The sequence below is a fragment of the Sesamum indicum genome, linkage group LG11, assembly GCF_026168435.1.
Source record: "Sesamum indicum cultivar Baizhima isolate 11 linkage group LG11, ASM2616843v1, whole genome shotgun sequence".
Lineage (NCBI taxonomy): Eukaryota > Viridiplantae > Streptophyta > Magnoliopsida > Lamiales > Pedaliaceae > Sesamum > Sesamum indicum.
In genome coordinates this window covers 11765059-11786438 of record NC_142667.1, presented here as the reverse complement: position 1 = coordinate 11786438, position 21380 = coordinate 11765059, and the positions used below count along the sequence as shown (strand labels likewise).

Below are 21380 nucleotides of genomic sequence, written 5' to 3'. Positions count from 1 at the left end.
CATCACCCCCTTAATCATCCTCAAATATTCCTCCACAGTAGTTCTAAATAGTCTTCATACTCATAATATATACACGCACAGATATATATATATATATATATATATATTTATGAGTTGAAACTGATCAAATCAATATTATGGCTGTAGCTTCTTCCATGAAAACTCTGTTCTTCCTGATGCTTTTGTGTTTCATCAGCGGCGGGAACTCGGACTTGGGTGAGTCGGAGTGTCTGAAGGTTCCGGTGTCGGAATTCGCGGGGACGTTGAGGTCTACCCTCGGCGTGGTGGGCCGGGTGGTGTCCACCGTCTCCAAATTCTCCGGTGCTTTCAGCGATTTCCGGCTTAATAATGCCGTTGCTGACTGCCTTGATCTCATGGACTTTTCAGTGGACCAGTTGAGTTGGACCCTTGCTGCTTCTCAGAATCCAAAGGGTACCTTATTTCTGTTCATATTTCGTTTTTTCTTTTTAGATAAAAAGTAATTATGGAAAAAGAGGCCGAATAGAATGACATTAATATAATGTGGTACATGTGCATGACTTTGACGATCTTGGTGTTTTTGTCTTGTCGGAGAGCGTTTTTTGGGCTAAGTACTCAAGAAGAACTAAAAATTAACAATAGTATAAGCGATTGTTTTTTTCTCTATATTTTAAAATGAGGATCAAAGTTGGTTTTAATAATTTTATGTGTTTGATAAAAGAACTTATTTAATCATCTTCATATTTTTAAATTCGTGATAATATAGCTCTCATATACAATTAAATCTTGAGGATCACAAAAATAAGTCATGCAAGAAATGGAATTTTCTTCCTATTATAGTGTGAGAGGCCTAATGTATGGAGTGTGGCTAGGCTATAAATACAATTGAAAAATTGGTAAAAATTGATGCAAGTGATACTATAATGGAAAATTGGCCCTAATACAGGCAAAGATAACAGCACTGGAAATGTGATTGCTGACATGAATACATGGCTGAGTGGAGCAATGGCCAATCAAGAAACGTGCAAAGAAGGCTTCGATGGTACAAACAGCCCTGTCAGAGGTTTGGTTTTCGGCAGCCTAGACCAGCTTACCTCATTGGTCCACAACCTTCTTTCCATGGTCAAACCAAATCCCACCACCCCATCTAAAGGCGGAAGCGGAGGTCGGAAGCTTATTACCAGTGCCCAATTTCCAGATTGGCTGAAATCCCACGACCGGAAACTCCTCCAGGCATCCAGCGGCGAGGTGGCGGATGCGGTGGTTGCTGCTGATGGCACAGGAAATTTCACCAGCATTGAGGAAGCTGTTCGTGCGGTGCCGGATTACAGCAGCAGGAGGTATGTTATTCACATCAAGAAAGGTGTGTACAAGGAGTATGTTGAGATCAGTAAGAAGAAATGGAACATAATGTTGATTGGAGACGGCATGGATGCTACTGTTATTTCTGGTGACCGCAACTTCGTTGATGGCTGGACCACTTATCGCTCTGCAACCTTTGGTACGAACTAACAACCTTTCTGAATTTTGGACGAACTTGGTTTCATATGACTAAGTTTCTTCGTGATGTAACAAATGCAGCTGTTCGAGGACAAGGATTCATAGCCCGGGACATAACATTCGAGAACACAGCCGGCCCGGAAAAGCACCAGGCCGTAGCGTTCCGGTCCGATTCCGACCTATCCGTGCTGTACCGCTGCGCCTTCAGGGGATACCAGGACACACTCTACGCCCACTCCATGCGACAATTCTACAGAGAATGCAAGATCACCGGCACAGTAGATTTCATGTTCGGGGATGGCACAGTTGTCTTCCAAAACTGTGATATCCTGGCGCGCAAGGGCCTTGCCAATCAAAAGAACACCATAACAGCTCAGGGCCGGAAGGAACAAACTGAAAGGACGGGGTTTTCGATTCAATTCTGCAACATTTCAGCTGAAGCAGACAATTCCAACCCGACGTACCTAGGCAGGCCCTGGAAACTGTATTCCAGGACGGTTATCATGCAGTCTTACATTAGCAACGCCATCAGGCCCGAGGGATGGCTGGAATGGAATGGGAATTTCGCGCTGAATACTCTGTTTTATGCTGAGTACATGAATTACGGGCCTGGAGCTGGTCTGGGAGGGCGGGTGAACTGGCCCGGTTACCATGTTCTTAATGATTCGGCTCAGGCCACCGAATTCACAGTGGCTGAGTTCATTGTTGGGAACAAATGGCTACCTGCGACAGGGGTGAGGTACACGGCTGGCTTGGTGATGTGAGATTGAAATAAATGTTTTTCTGAGTTAATAATATCGATGACATTATGATTTGTTTGGAATTAATTAAGAGAAATATGAAAATTTTCTTGGCATAGATACCTTTTTATTTTGGGGAAATGGACTTGTTCATCTTTTATATTTATTAATTATTCATCTGATTTTGCTTGCTTTCACTCTCTCTTTCTTTTTGCCCCCCCTTTTTTGGTGGTTATGCAGTTGGGGCGATGGTTTGTACTTTATTATTTTTAGGGATAATTGCAATATTCTCTTTTTTTTTAGGTTTGTTGCAGTTAGAGGTAAATTTTTTATAATTTTAAAAATTATGTCCAATTCCTTGAATTTTGTATTGAACCAATAAATAGATCATTATGTTAATCAAAATTAATTAAATTTATATATATTAATAAAAAAATTAATGAAAATTTATATTTAATCATGATTGACTTATTGCAAGTCAAATATTTTTTCTTCTGACTAAACTACCCTTATACATCTTCACACACTAATGCATGTGAAGGGTACATATTCACCTTCATAAGGGCAGTTTAGTCATAAAAGATTTATTTAACTTACAATAAGTCAATAATAGGTAAATTGTGGATAAATATAAATTTTTATTTAAATTTTTTTGCTAACGACAGTAAATTTCATGAATTTTGACTAATGAAAAGATTCATTTATTGAACGAAAATAAATTTCAGGGGTATTAAATATAATTTTTTAAATTATAGAAGATTTACGTATAAACACACCAAACTTTTGGGGAAGACGATATAGTATCCTTCTTTTGATATTTGGATTTACTTTCACAATATAATAATTAAAGAAAGCGTTCCAAACTTCTTATTTAATTCAAATCAATAGTCTGAATTTAAAACTTATATTTTTATGTAAAATATATGAATATATTATTTATATATCACATACGATTTATTTATATGTTATATATATATATATATTTATGTATACATAGAGAAAGAGAAAGAGAGGGAGCATGGAGGCGAAGGGTGGCAACGGTGACGGCGACCATGGGCGGGGGGAGGAGTAGGTGTCGTAGGGGTGGTGGAAATGGGGATATGAGGAGTTTTTAAAGGGGTTGCGACAGGGGAAGGGGGAAAGGGGAGAGGTTTGCAGGAAAAGGAGACGGGAGTTCAGGGAAGGGATTTCTGGGGAAGAGGAAGGCGCGGCGGCACCGTGTGGTTTTAGTTTTTATTTTTTTCTTTTAAAATAATAAAGATATATTATTATAAACAATATATAATATAGATATGTATATATAAATTAATATTTTATTCTTAAGAAATCAATCAAAATTACATTAAAAAGGCGGGTATAACAGAGCACCTCTTGTGAGAGGATAATTTGCTTCATATAGAAGAATACAGAAAAATAATTTTGTATATTTTTTTATAAAGGATTAATTTGTTCATTTCAAATATCACAGGGATAGTATATATATTTTTTTTTGTGCTTTTGATCTCATAAATTATAGATTTAAAACATTCGATCGATTAAACATTATAGTATTTAAAACCAAAAATAGTAAAAATTATACCTACGAGGAAGTTTGAGGTGGATAAATTGAGCCTGACAACCTCAACTGGGGCGTGAGGTGGGTTAGCTCTTAATAGGTGTATGGGACAGAAGCAGGTGAGCAGGTCCCTTGCGATTGGGCTTTCTTTCCTTGCCGTCTTGTTTGGGCCAATTAGAAATAGAAGAAGATAGAGAAAAAGTGAATTATAAAGTTTTGTCCTGCTTGAAAACCATTTAGAAATTGATGAGAAGAGATGATACACTAAACTCAAAAGAATTGCAAGTTGCAAGAAAATAGCGTTGACTTGAGGACAGTAAATGAAGATAGATAGATATTCACGCGGTTTTCTTTGTTTTTATTGGATTGAATGGTATGATTATGATTAGGGGCCACACATTCATCTCACTTTAATTTATAGCCTCCTGTTGCTGTTTCTGTCTCAATCACCATTTTATAGGTTTCTGTGATTCAGACTCTTAAGAAATCAGTTTTAAGATGATATGATTTTATAATTTCCTCTAAAAAAATTCATGACCTTCCCATCCACTAATTGACTTGGGTGTCTGAACGTTGACCTCATCAACTCTTATATTGTGATTTCTTATAAAGCCACCATCAAAGTTAGTGATGCGGATTGTGATTTAATCAGTATCCTATTACGCAAAGTATTGTTCGTTCTGATTTCAAATGAGTTTTACGAATTTATCTTGAAAAGACGTTTTATTAGAGAGAAGAGGCATTAGAGCTTATAAATTCTGAGCTTGGAAGGTACACATGGCCTCGTTTCCACAAACCCGTGAGACTCATATGAACTAGAACGGACAATACCTTACGCAATTCTTTTTTATATACTCGTTAAGACCGCATGCGACAACTACTAATTTTTAGAAAAAAGAAAATTCATTGTATTATATGGTGTTACGAAAGTGGAGGAATACGACCCTCGTAGACTTGCTAACCATGCCAACTCTTTCCCAATAAGACACACTTCATAATTAAATCGAGATTTTAGGGTGATGAGCCTTCTCCCTACAGCCAGAGGATTTTCGAAGATATTTCTCATCGAAACTTCATTTCATGCACTACCAAAACATGTCAAACATCAAAATCAACATAAAAAAAGATGGGAAATGAATTAATTAAAATTGACTACTTAATTGGGAGTGTTTGTGCACAAATTTGTGCTCTTGGAGAAATAATAAATTAAGTTTAGAGAAAGTTGCAATTTGAAGTAAAAGCAAAAATAAAATAAAATAAAAATTAAAATTGGAGTGTGATTGGTAAAAAATAGAAAAGAAGTAGAGATGATGAGCAGATGAACTTTGAATAATTTACAAAAAATACTATAAATATTAATTACTAGTCTACCTTTACCTACTTTTAGCTTTTGAAGGAATCAAGATGATTTGTTCTTTTCTAATTGATTTATTAATAATTCGGAAAGCTGAACATACAAAAGGTATAAGTTATTACTATGATCCTACCAACTTTTTATAACCTTTTTTGCTAATATATCAACAAAATAAGTGAATTTTGACGTACGAAGGGATCTATTTGTTAGACAAAAACAAACGCCAAAAATACCAAATATAATTTTCTAAACCTCAAAAGACGACATCATAATTATCCCTAGAAAATGAGATATCAAATGTTAAACCAAATAAGCCATCATTATTCCTTTATACAGATTTAGGTGAATAACCAATAGTATTATTCAATTATGTATGAAAAGGAAAAAAGAATAGTTTAAAAAAGGAAGAACTTAGTCCAAGTTTTGGCAGTAAGAGACCACATCACCGACGATAACATTCAACAAACAGACAACATGAGCAAAGCCTAGTTGCATGTCTTTGGTCTTCATCTGAATAATGCTGCTGCTGCTCAAATTTTTGGCAGTTTATGCACAGAAATATCTTTACCAGGAAAAATTCCCCAACTTTTTACCTAAATCAAACAAAATTTATTTTCACATGGGACCATATGTATAATTAAACATATTTAAAGCAAGTGTGATTAAAATATACATTTTTACTCTAATTTTAGGATAATTGCTGAGTTTTTAATGCACACCCCATTTCCCATTTTCCAAATATTTAGGGATAATTACGTTTTCTTTTTTTAAGATTCGGTGTAATTATGTGTAGATACTTTGTAGTTTAGAAAATTATATTGAGCATCCATATAGTTTGCTTCCGTCTAATAAAGAAATTCCCCCGTTAATCAGAATTCAGAGATATTAGATATAATTTTTTAAATTATAGAAAATTTATGTAAAATTACATCAAACTTTAAAAGGGAAAAATATAATTATTTTAAATGTTTATGTTCAGAGTATTATTTTCTCAATGTTCGTCGCTCGTGAATGTTTTAAAACAAACAATTTAGAGCTTGTCATTATTGCACCGGCTGGTTGCTGTATATGCCATTTCCCATGTATTGTTGCCTGTCAGTTTTAGGACATTGCGATGCAGAAACCCATGCAGCATAATTTCCCAGACAAGAATATGAATCAATCAATCACGGGTTTTATTAATTATTCTTGATAAGTTATGGATTAATTAGGGATTATTTCCCAATTAATATATGATTGAGAATTTTGTTAATTATCTTTTAGAATTATATATTCATTACCTGGATAGGGAATAATTGACGATATATGGTCGTCATTTTATAGCATAGCTCGTGTTCTTTTATTACGATTACAATAAACGATCACGTCCCGTCGACTATATATATATATATATATATTTAATATGCAATGTAAAATATAAGTAATAGTAGACTATACTCTTGACAATAAAATTAAGAATAAATTATAATTGATTGTCATGATTATAAATATTTTTTATTATTTAGAAAATTATAAATTTTATTTTAAAATTAATGATCGTTTAACAATTATCTCCTCTTAATAATTTATTAGTGGGATGTATTTGTTAGATCATCATTAATTTTAAAAAATTTTCGTAATTTTTCAAACAACGAAAAATATTTATAATTATGCCAAACGAAAACCGTTTCAATTTATCCTAAAATTAAATTCCCAAAATAAGACACTCCATTAAGGTTTGTAGTTTGTAACATCAAATACACACTAACATCAAGATTCAGTAGCTTGCTGTAGTCATAGACGTTGAGATTACTTACAAATAGGGCTGACGAAGCCTGTGAGAGTTGCTGTGTTTGCTCTTCTTGTCATGGCGTCTCCCGTCCTGAAATCTCTCCTGCTACTCTCTTCTCTCTTCCTCTCAACAGCTTCTGCTCTCAACTCTTCTTCAAACTCTTTGGAATCCCATCTTTCTTCACTGAGAACAGTCTGCAAATCCACACCTTATCCCGATGCCTGTTTTGACTCTCTGAAGCTCTCCATCTCCATTAACATCTCTCCAAACATTCTCACATTTCTCCTGCAATCCCTCAAAACAGCGTTATCCCAAGGGCTGAAGCTGTCGTCTCTCTTCTCCAATGCCGGCCAGGCGAATCTCGTCGAAAAGCAGAGGGGCACCATTCAAGATTGCAGGGAGCTGCACCAGATCACGTTGTCTTCCCTGAAGAAGTCCGTGTCCCGGATCAGCTCAGCTGATTCAAGAAAATTGGCCGACGCCAGGGCGTTCCTGTCAGCTGCCCTGACTAACAAGGAAACATGCTTAGAGGGCCTGAATTTGGCTAGTGGTCCTTTGAAATCGCCCCTGGTGAATTCTTTGACGGATACTTATATGCATGTGAGTAATTCCCTGTCAATGCTGTCCAAGCCGGGCTCGCAGAGGGGCGGCAATAACAGGCGGCTCCTTAGTTTTCCGCGGTGGTTGTCCAGGAAAGCTCGTCGGGTTCTGCAGAGTTCCGGTGACGAATATGATCCGAGTGAGATGCTAACAGTGGCAGCCGATGGGAGTGGGAACTTTACGACTGTTTCTGATGCTATAAATTTCACCCCGAACAACAGCATGGACAGGATTATTATATACATTAGGGAAGGGGTGTATCAAGAAAATGTGGAGATTCCGAGCTGGAAGCCCAACATTGTCTTGCTTGGAGATGGGAGTGGTGTTACTGTGATTACCGGGAACAGAAGTGTGGCTGATGGTTGGACCACTTTCAGATCTGCTACTGTCGGTAAAGTTGAAATCTCTTGAACTTTTCCTCCAGCTCTTCTCTCCTAATAAAATGGATAATTACTCTTTGACCCTTGAGATTTTAAGCATATTTAAAAAAGACCCATTACTGATGTTTTACATCATAAATTCTTACTGCACGGTTATAATGGGAGAATTTCTAACTGCATTTTTTTCTTTACAGATTCTTGATCTATGGTTTATATGCTGACATCTTCATTGCATCAGCATGTCTAAGTGTGATTAAGTTAACTCAGTAGCACTCTAATTACGGATAATAAGTTGATTATAGCTGGACTAATCTGAATTTTCTTTCTGGATAACGTAATTAATTTCAGCTGTATCTGGGGAGGGGTTCCTGGCTCGTGACATAACGTTCGAGAACACAGCAGGACCAGAGAAGCACCAGGCTGTAGCCCTTCGCATTAATGCAGACTTGGCCGCCGTCTACAGATGCACCATCACCGGCTACCAAGACACATTATATGTCCATTCCTTCAGACAGTTCTATAGAGAATGCGACATCTATGGAACCATAGACTACATTTTCGGAAATGCAGCAGTTGTCTTTCAGGGGTGTAACATAGTTTCCAGAATGCCGATGCCAGGCCAATTCACCGTGATCACAGCGCAATCCAGGGATTCCCCTGATGAGGACACTGGAATGTCATTGCAGAACTGTACGATCTTGGCTACAGATGACTTGTACTCCAATTCCAGCACTGTCACGAGCTACTTAGGCAGGCCCTGGAGAAACTACTCCAGGACGGTTTACTTGGAGTCGTATATTGATGACTTCATTGCACCGGAGGGATGGACTAATTGGGTGGGTGATCAAGGCCTGGACACTTTGTATTACGGAGAGTATGAAAATTACGGCCCTGGATCAAGCACTGATAATCGCGTTTCTTGGCCTGGTTACCATGTAATGGACTATTACGACGCGTCTAACTTTACAGTTTCCCAGTTTATAACTGGAGAGGAATGGCTGGATTCAACTTCGTTTCCTTATGACGATGGGGTTTAATTTGGGCTCAATTAGACTGTTTGCTTTATTGTTGGATGCAACGGTAACCTGATTTCTCTTGTACATGAGTTGAAAGAATATGTACGAGGATTCGGCAATTTTACTAATTAGCAGCAGAAAGCATAAATGTAAATAAAGCCTTCTGGTTTTGCAATTTTTCTAATGGGGTATATTATTGTTGAAACAATTACTTTTTACTAAATGTTCTTTGTTATCAGACTGTAGCAAAATGGCATCTGTCATAGGAGAATTGCGTTCGAGAAATTTTTTGGCCAAACTCACGCCTTATGGCTTCATCCATGCAACGTCAGTAAGTCAACTTCCCCTCAATCACTTACACTCGTGTTTGATTATTTCAGTGAGGTAATTTAATAAGCCAACAGCACACAATATAGACAACATACATGCATAAATGTAGGACACAATGGATTATAGAAGAAATCACAACAACAATCATAGGCAAATACAATATACTCGTCGTGTGATTGGTCTATGTCAGTCAGGATAAATGACCAATTACATAGTAAGTATAATACACTTGCTTATTGATTTGGTTCGGCCAAACCTAGTCCAAACAAGAATTTTCCAAGCATTAGTCAATCAAGGGCGCAACAAATGCCAACACCTTCAGTCAGTCTGTGCTATGTGGCAATTGTTGTCTCGGGTAAGGACAATTACAACTGCTGCCATATGCTCACTACATGTCCAAATAACTACTCTACAAGCCATCCTCAACCGCCAACCAGAGATCCTCAGCCTTGTCACTGCTAAAATTGCCCCGCGCGCGTCTATGTTTGTGTGTGCACAAGCTGCACCCGCATGCCTGTCTGTCATGCATGCCTTGCGTGAGCATGCCGTCTACCTCGTACCCCCGACCTGCCACTGCCCACATGACATGCACAACAAGGCTGTCCACACACGTCCACCGTCATGCACCACCGTTTAACACCATCAACATGTAGCACTGTCGCGTATGACTCAAACATATTCAACTTCTACATCCTATTTTGTTTCTCTCATTTTTTTTCAATAATTTCTCATAATCTTTTTATATATTTTTATTTATCTAAGTAAAATATTTTTTTAAAATAGTAATTAATTATACACACACATTTGAGTGTGCCACATCGTATACTAATATAAAGAGAAGACAAGTCGAATATTTTTGAATTAGAGAGGTGATTGAGTTAGATGAATGGACTTTAATTGTACACTAATCACACCATAAGTATATAATATTTGTCATATAATTAGTTTAGGTACAACCAAACTCGATTTGATTTAAAATTTTCAAAAAATAAGACATACTAGGATTTGTCCAACAGGTCTATTCCCAGACTATATATATAATGTAGCCACCACATTGACAGGAAGACGGACGAGAACAAAACTCGCGGAAAATATATTGGAGTGTAGAATGGCCAATCATCAATTGCTTTCTTACCATTTAACCAACTGAAACATTTGGTGAGAGCCCCTGAATTTCTCCAATCCAGACCACCACTTTGCTAACTACGTACGACACTGCAATGCCACTTCTTTCATACATACCCCAAAATATCAAAGGAACATATAAAAAGTTAAAAATAAGGAAACACATAATCTTCCTGCCTTGGCTTCATTCTTAGGCAGCCAAGGCAGTGAAAAAAAACAGTTGTCCACCACGCAATGGCATTCCAAGATTTCGACCAGATTTCACAACGTAGGAAACTAGAGCGTCAACAAAGGTTGAAAAAGAGGCTCTCAATCGCCGTCTCTTCCATCGTCTTTGTCCTGCTCGTGGCCGCTGCTGCTTTCTGCGTTGTCAAGTACAAGAACAATCAGGACACGGCGGCTCGAAAGGACAGCGACTCTCAGTCTCCTGGGCCCAGTAAGCCAAGCGCAGCCGAAGAGGAGGTGAAAGCGGTGTGCGCCGGCACAGATTACAAGCAAACCTGTGAAGACAGCATTCTCAAGGCTGTCGCTAAGAACTCCTCGCCTCAGCCGAAAGATATCGTTAAAGCCTCATTCGCCGTTGCCTCTGATGAGATCAACAGAGTGTCGAAGGAGGCCTCAGCTCTCAAATACAGTGATAAATTCAAACAGGCTGCACTTGAGGACTGTTTGGTGCTGCTGAATGATGCCGTAGACGAATTGAACAGGTCTATTTCGAGCATTCAGGGGACGGATAAGGCCGCACTCTCCTCCAAAACGCCTGATATAAACAATTGGCTGAGCGCAGTGTTGTCGTATGAACAGACGTGCATTGACGGTTTCCCTGATGGTGACGAAAAGGCAGCGATGAAGAAGTTGTTGACGAATTCTAAGGAACATGGCAGCAACGCTCTCGCCATAGTGTCCAATGTGTTCTCTATATTTGCAAAGCTTAAAGGGTCGGGTCCCTCTCATAGGAAACTCTTGGGATTGGATGTAGACGGATACCCGACGTGGATGAGTCTGGAAAACCGGAGAAATCTGGGAGCAGATCCATCGAAATTTACTCCCAACGTTACCGTGGCCAAAGATGGAAGCGGAAATTATACTACCATTTCTGAAGCATTGGATGCCATGCCTAAGACATACAAAGGACGGTATGATTTTCCTATTCTGTGTTTTAAGGCAAAAGTTGTCAACTTTTCTGGGCTTCTCTCCTATGTAAATTATTTCTTCTGTCTATGCAGATACGTAATTTATGTGAAAGTAGGTGTGTATGACGAGACTGTTGTAGTTAAAAAGACTATGGTAAACCTTACAATATTTGGTGATGGATCCCAGAAGTCCGTCGTCACTGGAAGCAAAAACTATGTAGATGGAGCACCAACATTCCGGACTGCAACTTGCGGTACTTGAAGCATCATGAGAATTTCATCTTTTTGCATATTTTGGGATAACAACTCATCACATTGCATCAATTCCAACTGAATTCCTGTTATATCTTGTATTGCACTTTACATATACATACTATTTATATTCAAAATGCCAGTCCGGATCAAACTCATCTTTACGGCACTTGTTTCTGCAGCCGTTCTGGGTGAGGGATTCTTCGCCCAATCTATTGGATTCAAAAACACAGCAGGTCCGGAGAAGCTCCAAGCAGTTGCCCTCAGAGTTCAAGCTGACCACGCCATCTTCGTCAACTGCAGAATGGAAGGGTACCAGGGCACTCTATTCGCTCAAGCCCATAGACAATTTTACAGAAGCTGTTATATCACCGGCACCATTGACTTCATCTTTGGAGACGCAGCTGCCGTCTTCCAGAACTGCATGCTGTACGTGCGGAAGCCAGTTGATGTCCAACAAAACACTGTCACGGCCCAAGCCAGGCTGGATAAGAGGCAAACCACCGGTTTCGTGATTCAGAACAGTCACATTCTGGCAGATGACAAACTCGAGCCCGAGAAGGACAAGTTCAAGAGTTTCCTAGGCAGGCCCTCCAAGGAATACTCCAGGACTATCATCATGGAAACGCAGATTGGCGACCTGATACAGCCCGTCGGGTGGCTGGAATGGAACGGAAACTTCGCCCTGAATACTCTTTACTATGCGGAGTTCAACAATAAAGGCGTGGGGGCTAATACTGCTGAGAGAGTGAAATGGCCTGGATTCAAAGTGATTGACAAGAAAGAGGCGGTGAACTTCACCGTTGGTCCCTTCTTGCAGGGTGAGAGCTGGCTCAAGATCCCGAATGTTCCTGTCCGTTTCGGTTTGTACACGAAATGAAGTCTTGTTTGTTCACTTAGTTGTGTATAAGCATAGAGGGATATAAGATTAGGAGACGGTTTTAGTGTTCTTTTTTTTTTTCAATAGTGAAGTGCACATGCGTTGTGCGTGGATGATGAATGCTTAAGTTATTCTTTCTGAAAAAGTATTAATGTTATTTGTTCATAGTTGTGAAAACTACGAACAAATTAAAAATAACTGAATCTGTGAAATAATGTGAACAAAAATGTATTATGTGTTTAATAAAAATATAATTATTACTTAATCTGGTTGTTCATAGTTAAGAGAAATATTCTTTATGAAAGAATAATCTGAAACTTCAACATTAGACTTTTCTGAGGCATTTTTTTCTCTTATTGGGAGCTGATTGTAGCTTCAGTTAGTATCTCACTTAACATATACATCTCACATGATCATACAAATGCGAATTAATGTAATATTAATTTGCAATAAAAGATCTGGACTCGTACAAATGATCATACATCCAGAAGAAACCAAGAACTTGTTAACAAAGAGAATATGGGTACGAAGCCGGCCTGCAGGCTTAACATGTACTGATATATGGTATTTTGGAGCTAGAAAAACTGGAAAAGTGGAGAGACCAAAGTCTTCAGGGCCGGGTCGTTCTAGACTACGACAGCTGCATCTTTTTTTTTTCCCTCCTATTGGTTGGACCCTTATACAGCACATTTTGCCTTTCTGTCGTCTTATTACCTTGAAAACATCGGTAACATCTTGTTTCCACATATGTTCAACTGTTTCCATAACCCATCAAGTAGGAAATTTCAACTGCTGATAAGGGATCAGAATATTTAATGTTCTCTTGAACTTGAAACAACTAATGTCCTAGATACTGTGCTCTGAAAGAAGACAAAAATGTCATCTGTTGGGAGAGACAATAAAAACGCGTAGCTGCTACAATGTAGTTTTAATAATGCAACATACGGCTTCTCCTTGAACTGGTCATTCTAATCAGTAGAATATCGTATTTACAAATTCCAGAAACCAGAAGGTTTTCATTTCACTTCACTAATCATCACCCCTTTTGATGAGTGAAGAGCTGAAATTGAGGTGTTTTGCAAGAATATGCAACTTTTGCAGTGATTAAAAGGTGTTGGTATAAGAAGCGAGGAAGAAAATGGATTCGTCTAAGAGTGCCAAGTTTGATGGAACAGACGAGCCAGGAATCAAAACAGACAAGCCAGGAACGGTTAAAAGTCTTGAATCAGTTGAAATTTTTGAGAGTGTAAAAAATGATGAATTTGAAGAGGAAGAGTACCGGAGAAAGACACGTAAGCGCCTGATCATCATTGCTATTTCCTCTGTTATCTTGGTGCTGATCATTATCGGAGCAATAATTGGAATTCTTGTTCCAATGCGCACCAAAAATATTTCCTCTTCTCTTCCCATCAAGGACAGAGATTCCATCAAAGCTATATGCAACTCAACTTTGTATCAAGATTCTTGCTATTCTAGCATATACTCTCTCCAGATGTCCTCAAGCAAAAATTCACCGTCCGATCCTGACACTCCGGAGGAGATTTTCATGCTATCTCTACAGGTCACGCTCAACGAGCTTGTGACGCTGAAATCTTCCATGTCAATAAAACTTGTTTCCTTCAGAAAAAACAATAAAAACGATTCCAGCACTGAAAATGCATTGGAAAATTGTGAGGACCTCATCCAGGATGCAATTAATCACGTTAACATGTCGATGTCCTCTATGCAGCAAGACAGGTTTTCAGCATATGTGGTTAGTGATATCAGGACATGGCTCAGTACTGCAATCACGGATCAGCAGACATGTTTGGACGGGCTAACAGAGTTTGAAAACATTTCTGTGTCTCTCCAGGGAGAAATCAGGGCATTGATGGAAAATGCAACGGAGTTTACAAGCAACAGCTTGGCAATCATTTCTAACATTTTCACAATCATCAGAGAATTCCAGGTTAATCCAGCTCATAGGAAGTTGCTACAGGAAAACGGTGCCACAGGATGGATGCACCGGAGGCTGCTAAAGGCCGAGGTGGTGAATTTGAGGCCAAACCTAACTGTAGCAAAGGATGGGACTGGGGATTATCAGACTATATCCAAAGCTGTGAATGCCGTGCCTAAAAGAAGCAGCGACAGATTCCTTATTTATGTAAAAGAAGGAGAATATGAAGAACAGGTAGTGGTTGATTCCGATTCTTGGAATGTAATGATATATGGAGATGGAATGAACAAGACAATAGTTTCTGGCAGCTTGAACTATGCAGATGGAGTGGCCACATACAATTCAGGCACCTTGAGTAAGTCCTCTATTCCAATACAGTTCACTATATCCATAGATGACTATATTTGGACATCTGTCCTCATCGAGTCGTGAATATCAGACAGTGCCTAATCATTTTTTAGTTAATATGTAAATGATAATTTTCTATAATTTCAAATAATATTGCCAATACTATGATATTCTCAGTCGTATAAGGAAATTACCAACAATAATACTTGATACTCTTAGATGTTAGTATACTTGCTAAGGAACTCTTTCGTGCTACAAAATTTTAAAACTTCTCACTGCATAATTAGGAGTACATGGAAACTTTGCTTCTTCAAAATATTTCATTCAATCCGGGCATCTGAAAATGTGCAGTAGCAGAAGGGAGAGGCTTCATCGCAAGAGACATAGGCTTCAAGAACACGGCCGGCCCAGCAAAACTCCAAGCAGTAGCTCTAAGATCTTCATCAGACAAATCCATTTTCTTACGGTGCTCCATTGATGGATACCAAGACACGCTCTACGTACACGCGAATCGCCAATTCTTTGCCGGTTGCCTGATTACCGGTACCATCGACTTCATCTTCGGAAATGCAGCAGCAGTTTTCCAGAATTGCAGCATTCAACCTCGGCAACCGGGGCCAGGCCAGTACAACACTGTTACTGCACAAAGCAAATCAGACCCGAACCAGAATACAGGCATCTCAATCCAACAGTGTAGTATAAGCCCATCCGGCAACCTGACAGCCCAAACTTTCCTCGGCAGGCCCTGGAATAATTACTCGACGACTGTCATCATGGAAACAGATATCCAGGGGATTATAGACCCTGCGGGCTGGATTCCATGGGAGCCCGGCAGGGAAGCACCTGATACGATATTCTACGCTGAGTACAAGAATACTGGGCCTGGATCAGTTCTGAATCAACGAGTAATGTGGCCTGGATACAGGCCGAACATTACAGAAGAGGAAGCTGAAAAGTTTTACGTAGAGCCCTTTATCCAGGGAGACCAATGGCTGATTAGGGCAGATGTAAGGGTATGATTCACACACATCACATTGTTTTCGTCTCTCCAATTCTTCGATTTTATTTCTCACTTGTCCATAAAATTGAGCCCGTAAGATTCTTGCACAACATTGAAATTTCCTAATTGTTATTGCACGGATTGGATTTTCTATTCCACGTAAATCTGGAACTTATATTTGATTTAACACATACACGCTATGTACATAATATCTTTTTCTAAATAAAATAATCGACATGATCTATGTACATATGTGTATACATTATTGGTTAGATACGCAAAACAAAAATATTATAGAAACTTTTAGAAAAAAATGAAGAATTAAAGGATCTCCAGCAAAGAAGTATGGCTTTCACTACATATTTTCCGTTCAAGACCATTAAATGATACCATCCATCCTTTTGTAGATAATATTTGGATACGTCAATAATATCGTGACAACAACGACACAATTAGATAACCATCTACGATATATATTTATGTGTGTAATTACTATATATTAACAATAGATGATTCAAATACTTATATTTACCGATGCTTTAAACTATGCATCCAATCCACTCGATCGAAGGTCATGACATGATCAACGAAAACTGTAGAATAATCCGCTCGAACTACCATGAACATCAGGTTAGGTGACAAGTCTTATATGTTTACTTTTCATCACATGTAGTAATAACTTATTTGCCTAGATTTTGGTGGAATTCCGACCACACAAACACACCTTAATCATATCCATTGGAAGTAGTTACCAAAAATCCTTTATGCGTTAGAGTAGAACCCTTGTTCCCGATCATGGATTCGAGTCCTAGAGAGCAGGAGAACCAGCTTTTATCCTCTATAAGACGAAAAAAAAAAAAAGAAATGAAAAACCTTAGGATTAAGCTAAATAAAATGAATAGCAAGGAATGATGAGTGGGCAGATGTAAGTTTAAGATAAGCACAAAATGAGTTGGGGAACATAGGTGGGCTCTTGTTCCTCCAGCTTCTGCTTTGTTTTCATGCAAGAAAATTACAACCCTGCTGCTTAAAATTGTTAGTTCAGACGTTGTATTCATCACTTGAAGCGACAGTGTTGGAAAAGGTCTTAAAAGGGATTCGACATGTCAAATCCTGCTGCCCGGTCATGCTTTTCCCTTCCACGTAATTACTTCATAATGAAACTCAATTATTGACACAATTCTCGTCCACATTGAATTTCAACGCTTATTGGCTTCATCCGTAAAAGTAAACATTTTTTATTATAAAAAAATATTACTTCTCAGTTTCCTCTATTGATATGATGTCTAGTTTAGGAAGTGTCTGCAAATACTGAAAATAAGTATTTATCAGCTTATTATTGAAAAAAAAAAGTATTTTTTGTTTTACAACTTCTATTTCAAACTACTTAAATTAAGTTACAACGTTATAAGCAATTTTTTATATATTTTTACAACTTATTGGTAAAATTGTAAAAAATATTTAGTTGTTTTCCAATCACTCTAACTTCAATATTTTTTATTTTTTAATTTTTATTTTTAAATACTCCCAATTTCACTGCTTAACTTACAACATTTATTACAATTTATTTCCAACATAAAATAAAATTTATCCCATACACCCCTTTAGTTGATGATTATGTCGGTGATCAAAATGGAATTATTTAAACTTTATTGTATTCCCACAAAGAAAAAGATAAAAGTTAATAATATATGTAATTCAAACTATAACAATTAAAAATTAGCAGATAAATAAATAAAGAGCAGTGAGAAGTCCATATTTGCTCATATATTTTGTTTGCAGAAGCGGGATTTTATTTCCGTGCACTCTCAGTAGTCCATTTGGCCTTTTTCCTCCTCTACCTCTGTACTGATCTTGTACCTGTCTACTGTACTTATCAATATACCTGTACTTATCAGTACAGTTTAATTAAAAAAGGAAAAAAATTCATTTTTCGTCAAAACTTTTCATTTTTAGTTCTCATGCTACCTATCGTTGAGAAATTGGCGGAAAAATCACATCCAAGTCACGTGGCCGTTATCTTTACAAAATAAAGGAGAACGGCTATGTGACTTGCACAAGATTTTTTTTTATCAGTTTCCCTGAAAGTATATAAAGCTAAGTTATGCGATAAAAAATGAAGATTTTTCATTTAAGGAAAGATTTAAGTTATACAAATTAGTATTCATTAGTAATTAATAAGAAGTTTAATAGACATATCAAATAAGCAAAACCTAAATATTTAACACAAAAATATGTGACGGCTGACATATATCATGATATATTGGTATAAAATAAAATATTATCATTCATGATACAAAATAATAGAAATTTCTCAATATTTTGACTATCAATTTTTGGTTTATTTTTGAGAAATTATTTACTAGGATTCATAATTAAAGTTTTCTTTCTCTAATTTAATGCCGAAACACAAGCAATTGTTGTTGGAGTATCATTTTCTTTTCTTTTTGACTTTATAATATTCAAAGTCCCTATTTATTCCCCTTTCTTTAATAATGATCCAACCATATTCTAATTATGCTTTGTAAAATATTGGATATTTTTTTCATTTTAAGAGCAATAAATTAAAAGAAAAAAAGTAATTTCAAGAACCTATTGGAATTAATTAATTAAAAGATTCTTAAAGTTCAAAATAGTTTATCAGAAAGACAAAAGTCATTACCAGATACAGACATATGAACAAGACCCCTGTCCTAATTCCTTCTTTTCACTTTCCAATCCTAGTGGGAGTTCGCTTTTCTTAAAGTCATGGGCCCATGGCCCCCATTCACTTTTTTTTTTTTAAGAAAAAAAAAATATAATTACATAATTATATCAATATTTAAATAAATTAATCAATACAGCAGTCTGATTAATACATCAATAAATAATAAATTATCATAAACTCATAGAAAATAAGATAAATACTTGAAATTCAGACCCATAACCTCGTATCTGTTGTCCGTGAAAAACTTCAACTATAACTGTTGGATTAAACTTTCTAGTTAGTTGACAGCCTCAATACTTATCAAGAAGTCATGATTAAGAATTCATAATAGCCACATAAATGTTTATGTTGAAAAGTTATAATACCTTTTTCCAAGTGGTAGGCCTCTATATTAAATTTGGACATTATCGGAGTTTATTAATCTGATGTAGACATAATTTTATACACTTTCTTAAAAGCAATAATTTTGATGTGTTGAGAGAGATGTAATGTAATTCGATTGGCTCTCAATTGTAATGTAATGTTAATTCCCTGTCATGAACAAGACATCTAATTGGATTAAGACATAATCAGCATATTTCCACCTACGTACTTACATCTGATCACTTCACACACTTTTTTCTTTTGGTTTAACAAAAATGGTAATTATATAATTACAATTAACAATATGTTAATAATTAATGAAAACATCAATAAATTACAATAAACCCATCAAACAGATCGATCAATACATCATCTAACAAAAAATTATAAAAAAAATATTACGATAAATTAACATAAATTATGACAAATTTCGATATATCTGGCAGGATTCAAAGTCCTACACCACAAAAAAAAAGATGTAGTTTTAGCCCTGTAACTTAGGAAGAGTGATATTTTTAGTCCTAAACAAATTTATTTTCATAATTTAGTCCAATGTATTTAAAATTTTTAGCATTTTTAGTCCTTTTGAAATTGCACGTAACTTCACATAATCCAGTTAAATTATAATTTTAATCATGTTACTTAGTGGATTGATATTTTTTACCTTGCACAAATTGATTTATATAAATAAAATTGCAATTTTATAGCTCATATGAATGTCACATACAATTTTCTGAAAAAATGACTAAAACTGTTAAAATTCAAAAATTACATAATTAAATTATAAAAATCAATTTGTACATCACCAAAAATATCACTCCCTGAATAACAAAACTAAAATTACAATTTGGCACGAACACGAAAATGGTTGGGGTGGTGCAATATTTTCCAGGGTCCAGGGACGAAGGAAATTGCATGGAACCATCCTCGATTAGAGTATCATTCCTTTATGTCTTGTTCCACTATATAGTGATGGTAGGGATTTGCATTTGCAGGCTGCCATATCCACATCATCTCTTTGAGGGAAGTGAGAAATATTTATATATATACATATATATGTATGTATGTGATCGACAAATAAATTATGAGAGGTACCATTATCTGAAGTAAGAAAAATATTTTCTTGATTAAGTATTTTTTTTTCTAATTTCAATAAAAATATCACATATAACAACGACGGATAAAAAGAGGGCGAATTAATTATGATTTTATTATCAGAATTAAATATCAAGTTGAAAGAACGAAAAATTATAGTAAATATTAATTAATCACAGTGCACAATAACTGATGTTCCACAAATGGATGTGATTTGCGCCTTCTCGTGCTTTTAGCCATTATTTATGATCTGAGGTCGGCAGAACATTAGTTTTAATTAAAAATTTATGATAAATACTAATTAAATTATAATTTAAAATTTAATGTAAAAAAAAGCGAACTGTTATATATAGAGTTGAGAAAAATTTTATGGTTGAAAAAAAAGATTAAATTAAAGTGAAGCTTGTTTTGATCCCTTGACATCATGTACTAATTGTGTAAATAAGTAATATAGCAATTATGTCCTAATTCTAATTTATTATTGTAAGTAGACCCCATTGAATTATCAAGAATTATTTTCTTCACCACGTCATCAATTAATTCGGTTGCTTAACGAACCTGCAGCCTACCGGTAATCCTAATTATGTGATTTAATTAGATATAGGTAATTATTGTAGAGTCGCATAATGATATGCTAGTAATTTTGCTTTTTTTTTTTCTTGGCAAAATTACATTTTCGTTCCTGTAACTATAAATTGTTAGTATTTTTGTATCTATGGCTTACTTTATTTACACATTTAGTCTGTTTTTTTTTTATTAATTTAGTTCTAAAACATCATTTTGGTTCATTTTTTTTTTTAATAAATTTAGTCATGAATTGATAATTTTAATTTTTTTTACATTGGGGTAGATATCATTTTTTTAAGATTATGAAATTGTAACGTCGATTTATATGGCCAAAAACTGATCGATCATAGAAGTTTAGAGTTGATCTTGACGGCCATCTCCCGCCTGCGACGACCTAATTGCAACTCGTCTCAAGTCCCATGATGTCCACTTCAAACCAATATGGACCACATTTTTGGTCCGCACCATTTGACTTGTGAGTCGACCCCGAAATTATTATGCATGTTGACAAATTTTATTATTTCAATTAAGAAAAACTAGTATATATTTTTCTAGATAAATAAGGGAAAATGTTAATTCGGACCGTGTTGGGCAAGACTGAAACTAATTATACAAAAAGTATAATATACTTGTCATGTGATTGGTATACAATTCAAGAAAAAGTGATCAATCGCATAACAAATATGTTACACTTGCCATATGACAAGTTTGATTCGACCTCACCTGATTTAAGTAAGAATTTCTCATAA

The 21380-nt window shown here is 36.3% G+C and overlaps 4 protein-coding genes across 4 annotated transcripts; all 4 read left to right on the top strand.

Moving 5' to 3' along the window:
• The first annotated feature begins 30 nt into the window (after positions 1–30).
• LOC105173733 (pectinesterase/pectinesterase inhibitor PPE8B) lies at positions 31–2416 on the top strand. The gene is made up of 3 exons (XM_011095600.3): positions 31–432; positions 926–1480; positions 1561–2416. The coding sequence occupies exons 1-3, from the start codon at positions 138–140 to the stop codon at positions 2241–2243; spliced, it is 1533 nt and encodes a 510-aa protein (XP_011093902.1). The 5' UTR covers positions 31–137; the 3' UTR covers positions 2244–2416.
• A 4418-nt stretch (positions 2417–6834) lies between these two features.
• On the top strand, positions 6835–9103 carry LOC105173732 (Plant invertase/pectin methylesterase inhibitor superfamily). The gene is made up of 2 exons (XM_011095599.3): positions 6835–7890; positions 8228–9103. The coding sequence occupies exons 1-2, from the start codon at positions 6975–6977 to the stop codon at positions 8914–8916; spliced, it is 1605 nt and encodes a 534-aa protein (XP_011093901.1). The 5' UTR covers positions 6835–6974; the 3' UTR covers positions 8917–9103.
• A 1369-nt stretch (positions 9104–10472) lies between these two features.
• LOC105173731 (putative pectinesterase/pectinesterase inhibitor 13) lies at positions 10473–12782 on the top strand. Its single transcript, XM_011095598.3, has 3 exons — positions 10473–11486; positions 11577–11737; positions 11918–12782. The coding sequence occupies exons 1-3, from the start codon at positions 10585–10587 to the stop codon at positions 12613–12615; spliced, it is 1761 nt and encodes a 586-aa protein (XP_011093900.1). The 5' UTR covers positions 10473–10584; the 3' UTR covers positions 12616–12782.
• A 700-nt stretch (positions 12783–13482) lies between these two features.
• On the top strand, positions 13483–16009 carry LOC105173840 (pectinesterase 3-like). The gene is made up of 2 exons (XM_011095719.3): positions 13483–14906; positions 15251–16009. The coding sequence occupies exons 1-2, from the start codon at positions 13754–13756 to the stop codon at positions 15916–15918; spliced, it is 1821 nt and encodes a 606-aa protein (XP_011094021.1). The 5' UTR covers positions 13483–13753; the 3' UTR covers positions 15919–16009.
• The last annotated feature ends 5371 nt before the right edge of the window (positions 16010–21380 follow it).